The following is a 12720-nucleotide window of genomic DNA, read 5'->3' as shown; positions in this document are numbered from 1 at the left end:
CATTCGTTTATGGTAGTACTCATCTAGTAAGTGCTGTAACTTGTCTAGAATATCAGATTCTTGGTATACACTGTGCTTTTTCCAGTATGTAGATTTGTCTTATTTCTTAGATGTTTTCTTGGATTTTACTTTTAAATATTTTCTATTCTGTTGTTTTAGTCTTCTTTTTGAGGTCTTCATTAATACATAAGTTAGATATCCTTTTACTTCTCTAGGTATTTTTGCCTAACCATTTTATCCGTTTTTTCCTCGCAATTTGTTTGCTTTTCTCATTTCTGTTCTCCATGTCTGCCAGTTTGTTTTCTGTGTTGTGTGTTTGCCCCCATACGTCACCTTCTCATTTTGTCTTATCTTTTTTTTCTCTAACTGCCCCCACCTTGAATTCTGCACGTTCTCACTTCACCTCCTCCTCTCGTCTGGGTATCTCCATCTGTTGTTTACCTGTCTATTCTTTCAGTTCTTTTAGTTCGGCTTTGAGCTATTCCTTCCTGGCAGCACTTATCTCATGTTTCAGTTTTTATCATCTTTGTGACATCATTGTTCTAATAAGTTTTCTTTGTCTTTAGGGGGAATTTTGCTGGTCTTTATTTTCCCACTCTTCCCCCTGCCCCATGAATACCTTTATATAGATACTCTGTGTGTGCCTGTTTTGTTACTCATTTTTTAATTAGTTGGATTTTCCTGGACTGGGCATTTGAAGGAGGTTGGGATGAGCAGCTGTGGGAGCCTTGGCTGGTTCTGCCTTTCATATTTCATCAGGAACTTTCTCTCCCTTTCTACAGCAACAGCCATTGCCACCGTCATAGCACTTCTGAGGAGCCATGCCTTCCCGCCTCTTGACTTTGTTTTGTTCAGCCAGGGTTGGGAAGCAGGAGGAATCCTTACCCCACGTTCCTCTGTTGCCGCATTGGCATCTGTCACTGAGAGAAACATTTCTTGCCTTCCAGTTTGATCCCTCCCCTTTTGGAGGGTATACATTTGCTGGCATTCTCTGAGATCCGCCACCTCTGACCGCCCCGCACCCCCCACCAGGAGGCACCTCCTCTGCCTTCTCTAGGGTCAGACTTTGTTCCTGCCCCCTCCCCCCATGCCGACAGCTCGTCCTGACGGTGTATTTTGCTTGAGGTTTGTGGACTCTGCTCATGCCGGGCCCCCTAGGCTCCCCCTGGGCTCCCTGATCTTCTCCCATTATATTTACTTGAGATTTTACTTTTCCTTGTGTTCCTTTGAATGGCATTTATTTATTTAATATTTTCTTCACAAAATAGGCAGTACCAAGAAGCCAGAGAAACTTACCTTGATCTGGATAATAAAGTAAAGACTTTAAAAAGGTTTATTAAATTATTGGAAGAAATAATGACCCATAGATACAAAACATACCAACAATTTAGAAGGTAAGTACATTGAAAAATATTACCACCTATTACACATTTTTGCTTTTGTGTTCACTTATCCCTTTCTTAATAAATACAAAACTTAAATTAAAAGAACTGTACCTGATGGGTTAGAGAAGAAGCTTCCGGTGTTTGCCTCGTCTGCTGGTACCCCCAGCCCCTTAAATCTAATCAGGGAGTTCTGGGTTCGTCTAAGTTTTCCACTCCGTTAGATATCCTTTAGTAGGTCACTCATAGATGGATGGTTGTCGTCTGCTTATAAAGGACCTTTGAATGGGAGCTCGTTGGTTCTGAAACGGCCTGTGTCACCTTCGGACGTTGCACGTTCGCAGGGGATCCAGGTTTGGGACAGGACCCGCGGAGGCGGCATCTCGGCGGGCTCGCCGCGGCCAGCAGGAGCGTGTGGCTCGGCGGACGCGGAGTGTCCGTGTCGTTTACGGCCGCGTCTCGCCACCTGCTACGTGCCCGACATAGAGCGGAACCGTGATGCGTATCGGTTGCGTGAACGGGCAAAGGGTTGGGACAACGATATTATTAACGTGCCCAGAAAGGGACGGACTCACAGGGACAAACTGGCCCCAACAGAAATCACAAGCAGCAGAAACAGGACAGGCGACAGGCGCGGTGGCCCCGGGCGTGTTTGGATCCCACGCAGCCCTCGTCTTGTCGCCTAACCTCTCTTCCCCAGCGGCATTTCCTCCGTAACTTGTCTTTCTACCCAAAACTCTACAACTTAGAGACTATAGGAATAAAAACAAATACTTCTTGCTCTAGTACATACGGGGAAACGCAGATAAAGCCAAAAAGAAAAACAGACTTCGCGCGTTTGGCCATATTGCGTAAGGAAACCGCAGGTTGGTTTCTGAAACGCGCGTTTCAGTTTTACCCGCATGTTTTCAGCATGGAAATAGCATTCGTCGTCACCCTTTCGGGGCTGCTCACCTTAAGCCTTGCGGGGCAGCGGAGCGCCGGGCACCCCCCCTGCGAGCCGTGCCCCCTGCGAACCGCCGCGGTCCCGGTGCCTTGTCAGGGCTCCCCGTCCTGCCGGCGCCCTGGCCCCCGGCGAGCTCCGCGAGCTGCCGCTGCTGGCCGGCGCCCCCCGGGCTCCTGGCTCCGTCTCCGCAGACGCAGCCCGCGGGGGGCGCCACCCAGGTTTCCGCTCCCCTGTCCCCTCTCCGCGGGCAGCCACCCGGGGCATCCATCGGGCTCCGTTCCTTCGTTCCCGTCTTTCGTAGATCGGTTTGAGTGGAACGGCTTGTGCTGTCTGATGTCCAGAGCCGGAAAACTCTTGCCTCCGATATTTTGTCCAATTTTTTAGTTGTTGCAGGCAGAAGGGTAAATCCAGTGCATATTTCTACACCTTTTCCAGAAACCGTAGGCTTTGTTTTAATATTAAAAATTCTGTTATCTAGAAAATTCGTATTTACAATATTTTCTGTAAAAGCATTTGTCGTATAGTTGATTACCTTGATATGTTTCTTCGTCACTGACATTTTATATCGCTTACCCAATCTTAGAAGTAGAATAAGAATTTTAAAAATTGTTTATCTCTTCGCACTGGAGAACCTTGCCATTTTATGAGGAAAGTCAAAGTCTCTCTTAGACGTGTCATGAATGGAAGCAACTGAAGAATGCACATCAGTATTGAAAGAAAACAAATTAACAGAAAATTCCGGAAACCAGCTGACCGTGGTTGCTGTGGCACAAAAGAAAGCTCAAGCTATTAGTATTTTCTGGTATAGAAATATAATGCAGTTTAAGAAGGAAACTGGGAGAGAACAGAATAAAATGGCGGTTACTCTGAGGAAATGAGCCTTAGACTCATGAAAGAGCAAAAATGTTAAGAAAAATAGCCAGTCACCTGTCATCCAGATCTTCTTTTCTAAAAACCATTCTCCGTCCAGAAGGCATCAAGGCTCCCTGGAGAAATGACCAGTTCCAAAGCTGGGCGGGGAAGGTGCAGGTGATCCGCTTGCTCTGCCAGAAAGTACGGAAATGCTCAAAAAAGATGTAGAGTTGTGATAAGAGAATGGAGGAGGCAGACCGAAGGGGCTCCCATGGGCAAAACGAGGGACAAGTCGAGGGCCAAAATAAATAAAGGCAGGAATAGGTGGTGACCCAGTGACAAAAAGAAGAATCTATGGTACCATCCTGATAAATAGAAAGGTGGATGAGTAAGTAATTGAAGAAGAGAAAGGTCTTCCTTACCCCGGAATCCCTTCTGAGAAGTGGAGAAAGCATGGTGGGGTTCACACTGCGCCAGGTGGGGTGTCAGGTGTTGTGATACAAAATGGTTAACAGGTTTCACTTACCCTTTGGCTATTATCTTAACTCTATTAGAATTTAATCCTCTTAAGGGCAAGATTAATCTCTTCTGTATTATGGTGACGCCTTGTATAAAATAGTTGATGAATTGATACATGCATATGTAATGTAATGGGATATATTAAATGCGAGGTGACATTTTCATTTTATAGATATTTGTGGTAAAAATGTGGAGACAAAAATGAAATAAAAAGAAGGGGGAAAAATCACCTAAATGTCCAACTATGTTCCAACCAGTGTGAACATTTTGGCATAATTCTTTCTGGTCTTACATGCTAGTTTAAAGACCACGCTGAATATACATATCTGTATCTGTATCTGTATATTCTTTTAAATACACCCATTTTCTTTATTTTGAGGTGTTTGACTTTACGATGCAAATTGTACTTTGACAACTTGTTATCTCAGCGGGCCTATTGTGGAAAAATGAATTTTGACCACAAGAATGAAACTCTTACTATATCAGTAAGTATCTTAACTCTTCGTATGGTAATTATTTGGAGAATTAATTGATACTTTGCCAAAGTGTTGAAAGTTAAATTAACCTTACTGGCTAAAGCTGCTATTGTATATGTATTTCTAAAAAATACCTTTACCCCCAGACAACCACATTATTTTCTTATGATGCAAATTAGGAATTTTATTTCAGTGACAAGTATCTACCTTCTCTTTCTACTCCACTGGTTTCTTTTTTAAATTATCTGGGACATTACAGAAGGTCCGTATTCTCTGGTCTCACACTACAGGAAACCAAGAAAGGATTTCTCAAAGAATATTCTACTCCATGTAATTGTGTACTACTTATTTCTGAGGATGTCTAGATCTCTCCTTTTTTGGGGTGGAGCAAACTACCACATTCAGCCTTGTGGAGTCTATGTTTATGGATTCTTCCATAGTTACATGCATTGAAAGAGGGAGTGTGGGATATAGCATTAAAATTTTATACTCAGGAGATCAAGAGCAACGACCCACCCTAAGTAATTGGAGTAAATTTTGTCAAATGATTGCTTACTACTCTAAGTTGCTATAAATTAATACTTCCATTTTAATACTTTGAATAACTAATAATTTGTAATACATTTTTCAAGAAAGGACTCATCTGAAATGTTTAAGGAATAATAATTAAGAAAAAGAATGACATTACATTTAAAAATTATCAAAAAGCTTAAACAGGAACTTCATAAATTTAAAGATCCAAATGGCAGATAAGCACATGAAAATGTGTTCAGTGTCATTAGTCATTGGAAAAATACAACTTTATACCATAAGTTACGATCATGTTGCTGTTAGTGTGACTTAGATGAGCAAGACCGATGACACCTCGTGTTGGTGCGGGGTGGACCCAGACGCCTACCTTGCTAGAGCGAGTGTGATTTGATGGAACTAGCTGGGACACCTGTCTGGCAGTGGCTCCAGTTCCGCTCTTTTCAAAAACTGGTAAAATTCGTCTATGCGATTAAAGTCAAAATACTGGTTACCTTTTTGGGGTTCATAGGGACTTGTAGAGAACACAGAGAATCTGCTGAGATGCTGGAAGCGTTCTGTCTGATCTGAGTAATGGTCACCCGCTGTGTGTGTGAATATGTATGTGTGTCTGTGTGTAAAAATTATTCGAGCTGAACATTTAAGCTTCGTGTTCCTTACTGTATATAATTTATACTCTAATAAAAAGGAAAAAAAAAAAGACAGTATTAGGAGTGTTTGGGTAATTTATTCCCAGAACTAACTATATAAGACAACTGAAGGTAGATTTTCTAACATCATCCCTGTTATTCAGAAGAATATTATTTTTAAGAATCTAGTTTCTAGTCTTCATTTATCAAAAAATGAAACTGAGCTGAAGTCCCATGGTAACTTAGTAAAATAAGGAGTAAAATTTAGATCTTCACAATTCATCTAGAGCTTCTTCATTCATTAGATTGAAACAAAATGCAGATTTGGAGCAAAAGATCACATCCTGTTACTTAGTTCTTACTTTCATATGGGGTTTTTATTTGGTTAGTTCGTTGGTTTGGTTTGGCTTTTTACTGTTTCTGTTAAAGTTGCTTTTTCTTTTGGATTTTCATAGAGGATTCAGACTTACAGATGATAAATATAAAATTTCAGTATATGCTTACATTAGAATTTTTTATAACCCTTAAAAGATTTAAAAAATACACGAAAGTTTACTTAAGAGCTACATACTTTTTCAAATAGTAGTTTGGAAAATTTGTGAAGTTCTTCGTCTGCTAAAACATATATTATAAAACTTAATGATGTAAAGCCAGTTGGTTTGCTGTTCATTTCATTAATTGCTTTTTTTTTTTTATTGTCACCATGGACCCTTGTTAAAGAAGTTTTTTTGTTTTTTTTTTTTTTTTAAGAATTTTTGTGAATTTCAGTCATTACTGCTATATTCTATGGCTGGAATGAACCTCTTTAAATTGGTCCTGGGTCTTTTTGACAAGCAATAATTACTTTTAAAGCAGTTTAACCACCAGATGTCACTGTAATTCAAGCAACAAAAGATTATGTTGGCGTTTATAAATGTCTGGGAAAAAAAAAAATCCCATTTACAATAGAATCAAAAATGATAAAATACTTAGACTAAATTTAACTAAGAAGTTGTAAGATCTGCATATGGAAAACTGTAACACATTGATGAAAGAAATTGAAGAAACCACAAATAAATAGAAAGATTTCCTGTATTCATGGATCAGAAGAACTGTATTGTTAAAATGTCTATGCTACCCAAAGCCATCTCTAGATTTGGTACAATTTCTGTCTAGATTCCAATGGCATTGTTCACAGGGGGAAAAAAAAAGCCTGAAATTCATATGGAACCATAAAAAACCCCAAATAGCCAAAGCAACCTTGACAAAAAAGGACAAAGCTGGAGTCATAGCACTTATTGATTATCATGGATTTGTAACATAGTTTGAAATCTCCTAAGGAAAACACGGGCAAAAGCTCCTTAATATTGGTCTTGTCAGTGATTTTTTTTGGACGTGATACTAAAAGCACAAGCAGCCAAAGCAAAAATGAACAGAGTGGAACTATGTCGAACTAAAAAGCTTCTGCATAGTGAAAGAATCAAAACCAGCTTGCAGAATGGGAGAAAATATTTGCAAACCATATATCTGAGAAGGGATTAATATACAAAATATATAAGGAACTCATACAACTCAATAGCAAAAAATATCCAGTTTAAAAATTGGCCAATAACCAGAATAGACGTTTTCCCAAAGAAGAAGTAAAGATGTCCAGCAGGTATGCAAAAAGGTACCCGATATCCGCAATCAGGGAAATGCAAATCAAAACCACAGTGAGATGTCACCTCACACCTGTTAGAGTGCCCGCCATCAGAAAGACAAGAAATAACAAGTGTTGGCGAGCGTGTGGAGAAATGGACACCCTCGTGCACTGCTAGTGGGAATATAGACTGGTGTAGCCATTATGGAAAACAATAGACGGTCCCTCGAGTTAAAAATAGAACTACCAATTCTGCTTCTTGGTACATATCTGAAGGAAATGAAGCCACTATGTTAAGAGATACCTGCACCTCCATGTTCACTGCACCATTATTTACGGTGGCCAAGACATGGAAACAACCTAAGTGTCCGTCGACAGATGAATGGATGAAAGAAAATGCGATGCCCACACACACACACTCACACACAGGGGCATCGGAACTCCTGTCATTGCGACAACGTGGATGAACCCTGAGGGCATTACGCTAAGTGAACTAAGTCAGAAAGACACGTACTGTGGAATCTCACAGGTGGAATCTGAAAGACCAAACTGTCGGAAACAGGGTAGCATGGTAGTTGCCAGACTTAGGGCTGTGGGGGAAATGGACGAGGTGGTCAGAGGGTATAAGCTGTGTAAGATGAGTACGCTCTTCCTTCTGTGTTCTTCTAGAAGTTTTATGGCTTCAGGTCTCCTATTAACTTTGAGTTAGTTTTTGTGAGTGGTGTAAGATAGGAGTCCAGTTTTATCCTTTTGCATGTGGATATCCAGTTCTCCCAGCACCATTTATTAAAAGAGACTGTCTTTTCCCCGTGATATATATTCTTGGCTTCCTTGTCAAATAGTAGTTGGCCGTATATACGTGGGTTTATTTCTGGGCTCGCGATTCTGTTGCCTTGGTCTGTGTGTTTGTCTTCATGCCAGTTCAGAGCAGTGACTGTATTTAACAGTATATACTGTAGCGTGTACTCGAAAGTTGCTCAGAGAGTAGATCTCAGAAATTCTCACCACACACACACAAAGGTAGCTGTGAAGTGATGGCCGTGCTAACTAACCTTATTTTGGTAATCATTTCACAATGTGTTCGTATATCAAATCATCAAGTTGTATACCTTAAACTTCCACAGTCGTACATGTCAGTTTTATCTCAGCAAAGCTAAACGGGGGGGGGGGGGGGGGGGGGGGGGGGGATGGGGATTGTAACTACTTCAGAAAGACTAATTCAGATTATTAATTTTGACCACTGACTTTTGCCTAACATTACCAGTGGAATATTGTTACATTAGATCCAGTACATTATGGTGAATAAATGTTTTCAATTTGATTCTCTCACAGTGAAACAAAAACCACTGTTGCATACCTCACCATTTTATATTTTAAATGGAATAGATGTTACTTCTACATTACTATTTATTACCTCTTTTTTTAAAAACTCTGAACCTAGTGTTTCTAATGTTAGCCAACCTTTTTTGTAAAGAATTTAATGTGACTCTTTATGCTTTTTGTTGTTAACTCATTCAAGGTGCAGCCTGGAGAGGGAAATAAAGCTGCTTTCAATGACATGAGAGCCTTATCTGGAGGCGAACGCTCTTTTTCCACGGTTTGCTTCATCCTTTCTCTGTGGTCCATTGCCGAATCTCCCTTCAGATGCCTGGATGAGTTTGATGTCTACATGGTAGTGTTAAATTTTAAAATCTCCAATGTTTTTGGTAGGGGAGAAGGCGGGTGTGTACTTTGAAAGGAAGCAGTTCACTCTTTAGTTTTACCGATAATGAAAGATCCTGCCCAGGCACTTCAGTGTGTGGTAAGTGCTGAGGAAACACCAGAGAATTCTCGTCGCGGCTCTCGGTCCCGGGCTGACCCGTCCTGGCGTCGCCCTCCTCCTTCCCCTCGCGGGTGCCCGTGCCCTCCCCCAGGTGGACTCCAGCCTGCGTCCATCTTCTGTGTTAACAAGAACTGAAAACCAGTTCCCCGCCCTCGCTCGCTGGGCTCTCGCTGCTGTTGGTTCTCTCTCTCTCTTCACAGCCACTCTTCAAAGAGCAGCGTTTATAACGCCAGGGAGTAGGAACGTTTGACTTGGAAGTTAAAAAACCTGCGATTGAGACCTGTCTCTGCTGCCAGTTACCCACATGACTGTGGGCAAAGTATTTGTCCTTTTTGGGCCTCAGGATGGCATTTTGCCCCCTTTGAAATTGTTTAGAAAAATGTACCCAAGTTCTGAGAACCAATCCAAAGGAAACGAATAAATATTTTTTGGTGCATTGTCAGCTTTGTTATTAAATGATAGGCCTCCCCAGGGCAGTGTTTCGAAAGGACAGTGTTTCATTTGTGCAAGCTCTAGTTATTTTTAACTTTATGTTCGATTACTTTACACACATGCCTGGTGGAGGAATTTATATCATAGGAGCCCCTGAGCAGTACAGCCAGGATGCGGGTCCCCCGTCTGCCTCCCAAGCTCGTGTTCTGCCACGGCTTCCAACGGACCTTTAAAAATACATGGCGTTTATTTGTGTTATCAGCTTTCGGTTTTCAAGGGAGTTGAGCTATCTGGATTTTTTTTTTTTTTTTCATTTTAACCCATTTAGTTATTTAATTCATTTGGTTTCAAAACCTGTTATAAGTAAATGTTCTTTCTCTACACACTGATGTACTTACTGTTTAACATTTTAAAGATTCAGTGAGAGATTTGTCTGTAAATCCAAAATGGTTCACGTACAAATTGTCGAAGGCGAAGCAGGCAGGCACAGAGTGTTCAAAACACCTCGATCATTCAGGGAAAATTCGAGACTTACTGAGTTTGTGGCTAGTTACTGTCGATATTGTTCTGAATAGCTATTACTGTACAAATTAGATTCATTATATAACATGCAATCAAGTCTTTTGAATATTTTTTCATTACTTTAAATATATTTGTGGGAGGGGGCTATACTTATAAATACTTAGACTATAGAATGTCCCCGGGAGGTGTTCGTATTCTGTTATTTTCCCCTAATAGTTTTGGATGTTATCGTCCCCGATGCTCTGCATCAGAGAGCAAGTGACGGGTGACCCCTGGGTGAAAGCCCAGGGCTTTGGAACAGCCAGCAATACAGCAGCCGTAACACAGCAGGGACCCTCACCTCCGCCTTTGTCCCTCAGGACATGGTTAACCGGAGAATCGCAATGGACATGATACTGAAGATGGCGGATTCCCAGCGCTTCAGACAGTTTATCTTGCTTACTCCTCAAAGCATGAGGTGAGTTTTAAAAACTTCTGCGAATGTATATATCAAGCATATAAAAGAGGAAAAAGAAGCCTTTTATAACCTTAATTTTTAAAGTGCAAATGCATAAATGACCGAAAGAAAGAAAAAGGATTAGCCCCTATACTGGTTCCAGAGATTTAAGATATATTTTTTTGGATATTTAAAATTCCATTTGTGTCATCTCCCTCCCATAACAGAAGCAGGTTGATTTGGATGTGATTATTGGTTTATTACTATTGTATTTTGAAACTGCTCTTTGGTTCTCATGACCAACGAATGTAAAATATCTGTAGTAATTCTGTTAAACTAAAGAAACAATTAGGATTTTCCTAGTCTTGGCTCTTTTCCTGGTCAGGTAAAAGGACCAGTTTTTCTGGAGAGCTCCGCCCCGCCGTCACTCAGCACCGACTGGGTACCCCCCTGTAAGGAGTCAGGCACACTGTCACCAAGTCTGCTCTCTCTAAAGTGGTCATTTGGTTCATGCGGGGCTTAAGTTTGTGATTAGAAATATTCCGGTAACTCTTGGCTAAAGAGGAAGAAAAAGAGTTAGAAATTGGTTGATATGTAAATCTCCTTCACTTTCTTTTCCCTCCAAACTGAAGACCCATGGCATTTAGCAGGATGTTAATTTCTAAAAAAAAATGAAAACAAATTATTTCCTTATTACAAATTATATTTCTCCTGGAACTTCAGATATTAGATATATCCCCCTATTAGCAGATAACAGCCATTTAGATTTCTATTTTCATGAGGTTAGCAGTAAGATTTTTTTTGTAATATGAAAAAACTTTCTTAGAAATTTGAATAATTTATTTTACTTCCTCCAGCTCACTTCCATCAAGTAAACTGATTAGAATTCTTCGAATGTCTGATCCGGAAAGAGGACAAATGACATTGCCTTTTCGACCTGTGACTCAAGAGGAAGAAGAAAATCGAAGTTGATGTGTAACTTAATATGCCATGTCCTCATGTTGAACGATTTGTGAAGGAAAAAAATTCAGGGCTATTTGATGAAATAAAATGAAACTAAAGATATTCTTAAGTAGAAGAGATTCCTTTATATAGCTGACTACAATAAAATATGTAAATAAGCTTAGAAACCAATTACAACCAGCAATTTAAAATTCCTATTACTTTGAGAAAGTCAGTTTCATAGTATTGGCTTTAAATCTTATTAAGTTTGTTTTTTTGTTGTTGTTGTTTTATTTTTAACCATCTACTTTTATAGATTCTTTTTCAAAAGTAAAATTTTGTACATATGTACATGTACATATCTGTTTCATTTGGGTTCATTTCTATAGTATTTTGTAAGAATTAAAATAAAAGTTTGAGTATCTGGTTATATTTAGTTTTGCTTTTCCAGAATATTACATTCTCACTGCAGGGGGTGGGGTCCACAGGCAGTCTGTGGATAGGGACCAGTTTACAGTCGATTTTTTTGTCTGGTTTTTGCTTATTAATTATTGAGGGACTTACACAGAACTATAAAAACTTTGGTCACAATGCCTGCACAGGTAGGTCATTTTTAACCCTAGAGATACGACTATAGATTTGGGATGTACTTCTAATTTACCTGCCATATTTCATCAGATTTAACATGCTGTCTCTTTATAAGACACTTCTGTGGAGCGGTAGAACACGTGGCCTTTCCCACAGTCCTTTATCTGTCCTTCAGGCAACTACACGTCTCGCCCCTGTGGGAGCTGGCGCACAGCATGGTGCTGCATCCTGGCCTGCAGCCTGTTTGCCTGGTTTAAAACCCCAGTTTTCAACCCAGGGGCGTGCACGCTCTGGCTCGGCCACAAGAGGACACAGGCCAAAGGACTGTGTGGACGAGGCTGAGGAGAGGACTGGGGAAATAGGGGTCGGAGGTGGCTCTGCTTGGAGAAGGCAGCCAAAGGCCAACCTTTTGATGGTGAGCTGGCATCAAGTCTAAGATACATCCTAATGATAGAGTTGTTAAAAAATGTGCTTCTTAGAATGATAAAATATAGTACCTTGTAAGAAATGGTACCCATGAACCTTTTTTTAAAAATTTGCTACTAGGATTAACGCTAAATTTTTCAAAAAGATGTGGATATCTAACAAGCAGCATTCCCTGTATTAGTAGCAGTAAGTACTTACGTGGCTGAAAGGAAATATTTTAGGGAGAAAAGGCAGTATTTTAAAAGCAACAACACTTCTATAGTTACTGCAAAAAACTGGATTTTGTTACTTTGGTGGAGTAAGGGAGTTTAATTTAGTCTTAAATCGAGATCAGTTAGCAGATGAGAAGTCCGAGAACTTGTGCTTTTCTACTCTTAAGAATTTACAGAAAGAGGAAAGGTACGCTATTTTAAACATCCCCTACCAATCATAAAAGGCTGGTTTTTAATTTACATTTATAACTAGTTTCTATCCAAACTATTTTAACAAACCACATGCCTTTCAAATAAAAAGTGAAGTAGAATATACCAAATGCATAAACTTGTATGAGTTAAATAATTTTATTGTCTGGATTTTCATGATGGCTTTCGAATGTTATGGTT

General features: G+C 40.1%; 1 protein-coding gene across 3 annotated transcripts in view; it reads left to right on the top strand.

The window, feature by feature from the left end:
* SMC6 (structural maintenance of chromosomes 6) overlaps nucleotides 1-11540 on the top strand; it is a 59188-nt gene extending 47648 nt beyond the window's left edge. The window contains exons 23-27 of one of the 3 annotated variants that reach the window (XM_016153887.2): nucleotides 1269-1394; nucleotides 4079-4184; nucleotides 8470-8622; nucleotides 10086-10183; nucleotides 11020-11540. In XM_016153887.2, coding sequence (XP_016009373.1) covers nucleotides 1269-1394; nucleotides 4079-4184; nucleotides 8470-8622; nucleotides 10086-10183; nucleotides 11020-11134 — 598 coding nt within the window. In that variant the 3' untranslated portion in view covers nucleotides 11135-11540. The remainder of the gene's footprint in view (nucleotides 1-1268; nucleotides 1395-4078; nucleotides 4185-8469; nucleotides 8623-10085; nucleotides 10184-11019) is intronic. The other 2 variants (XM_016153888.2, XM_016153889.2) reach the window with 2 other exon arrangements.
* Nucleotides 11541-12720: the final 1180 nt, after the last annotated feature.

This window comes from Rousettus aegyptiacus, unplaced genomic scaffold (genome assembly GCF_014176215.1).
Source record: "Rousettus aegyptiacus isolate mRouAeg1 unplaced genomic scaffold, mRouAeg1.p scaffold_m13_p_7, whole genome shotgun sequence".
Taxonomy (NCBI): domain Eukaryota; kingdom Metazoa; phylum Chordata; class Mammalia; order Chiroptera; family Pteropodidae; genus Rousettus; species Rousettus aegyptiacus.
The sequence above is the reverse complement of the archived record's forward strand: the minus strand, read 5'-3'. Positions and strand labels throughout refer to the sequence as shown.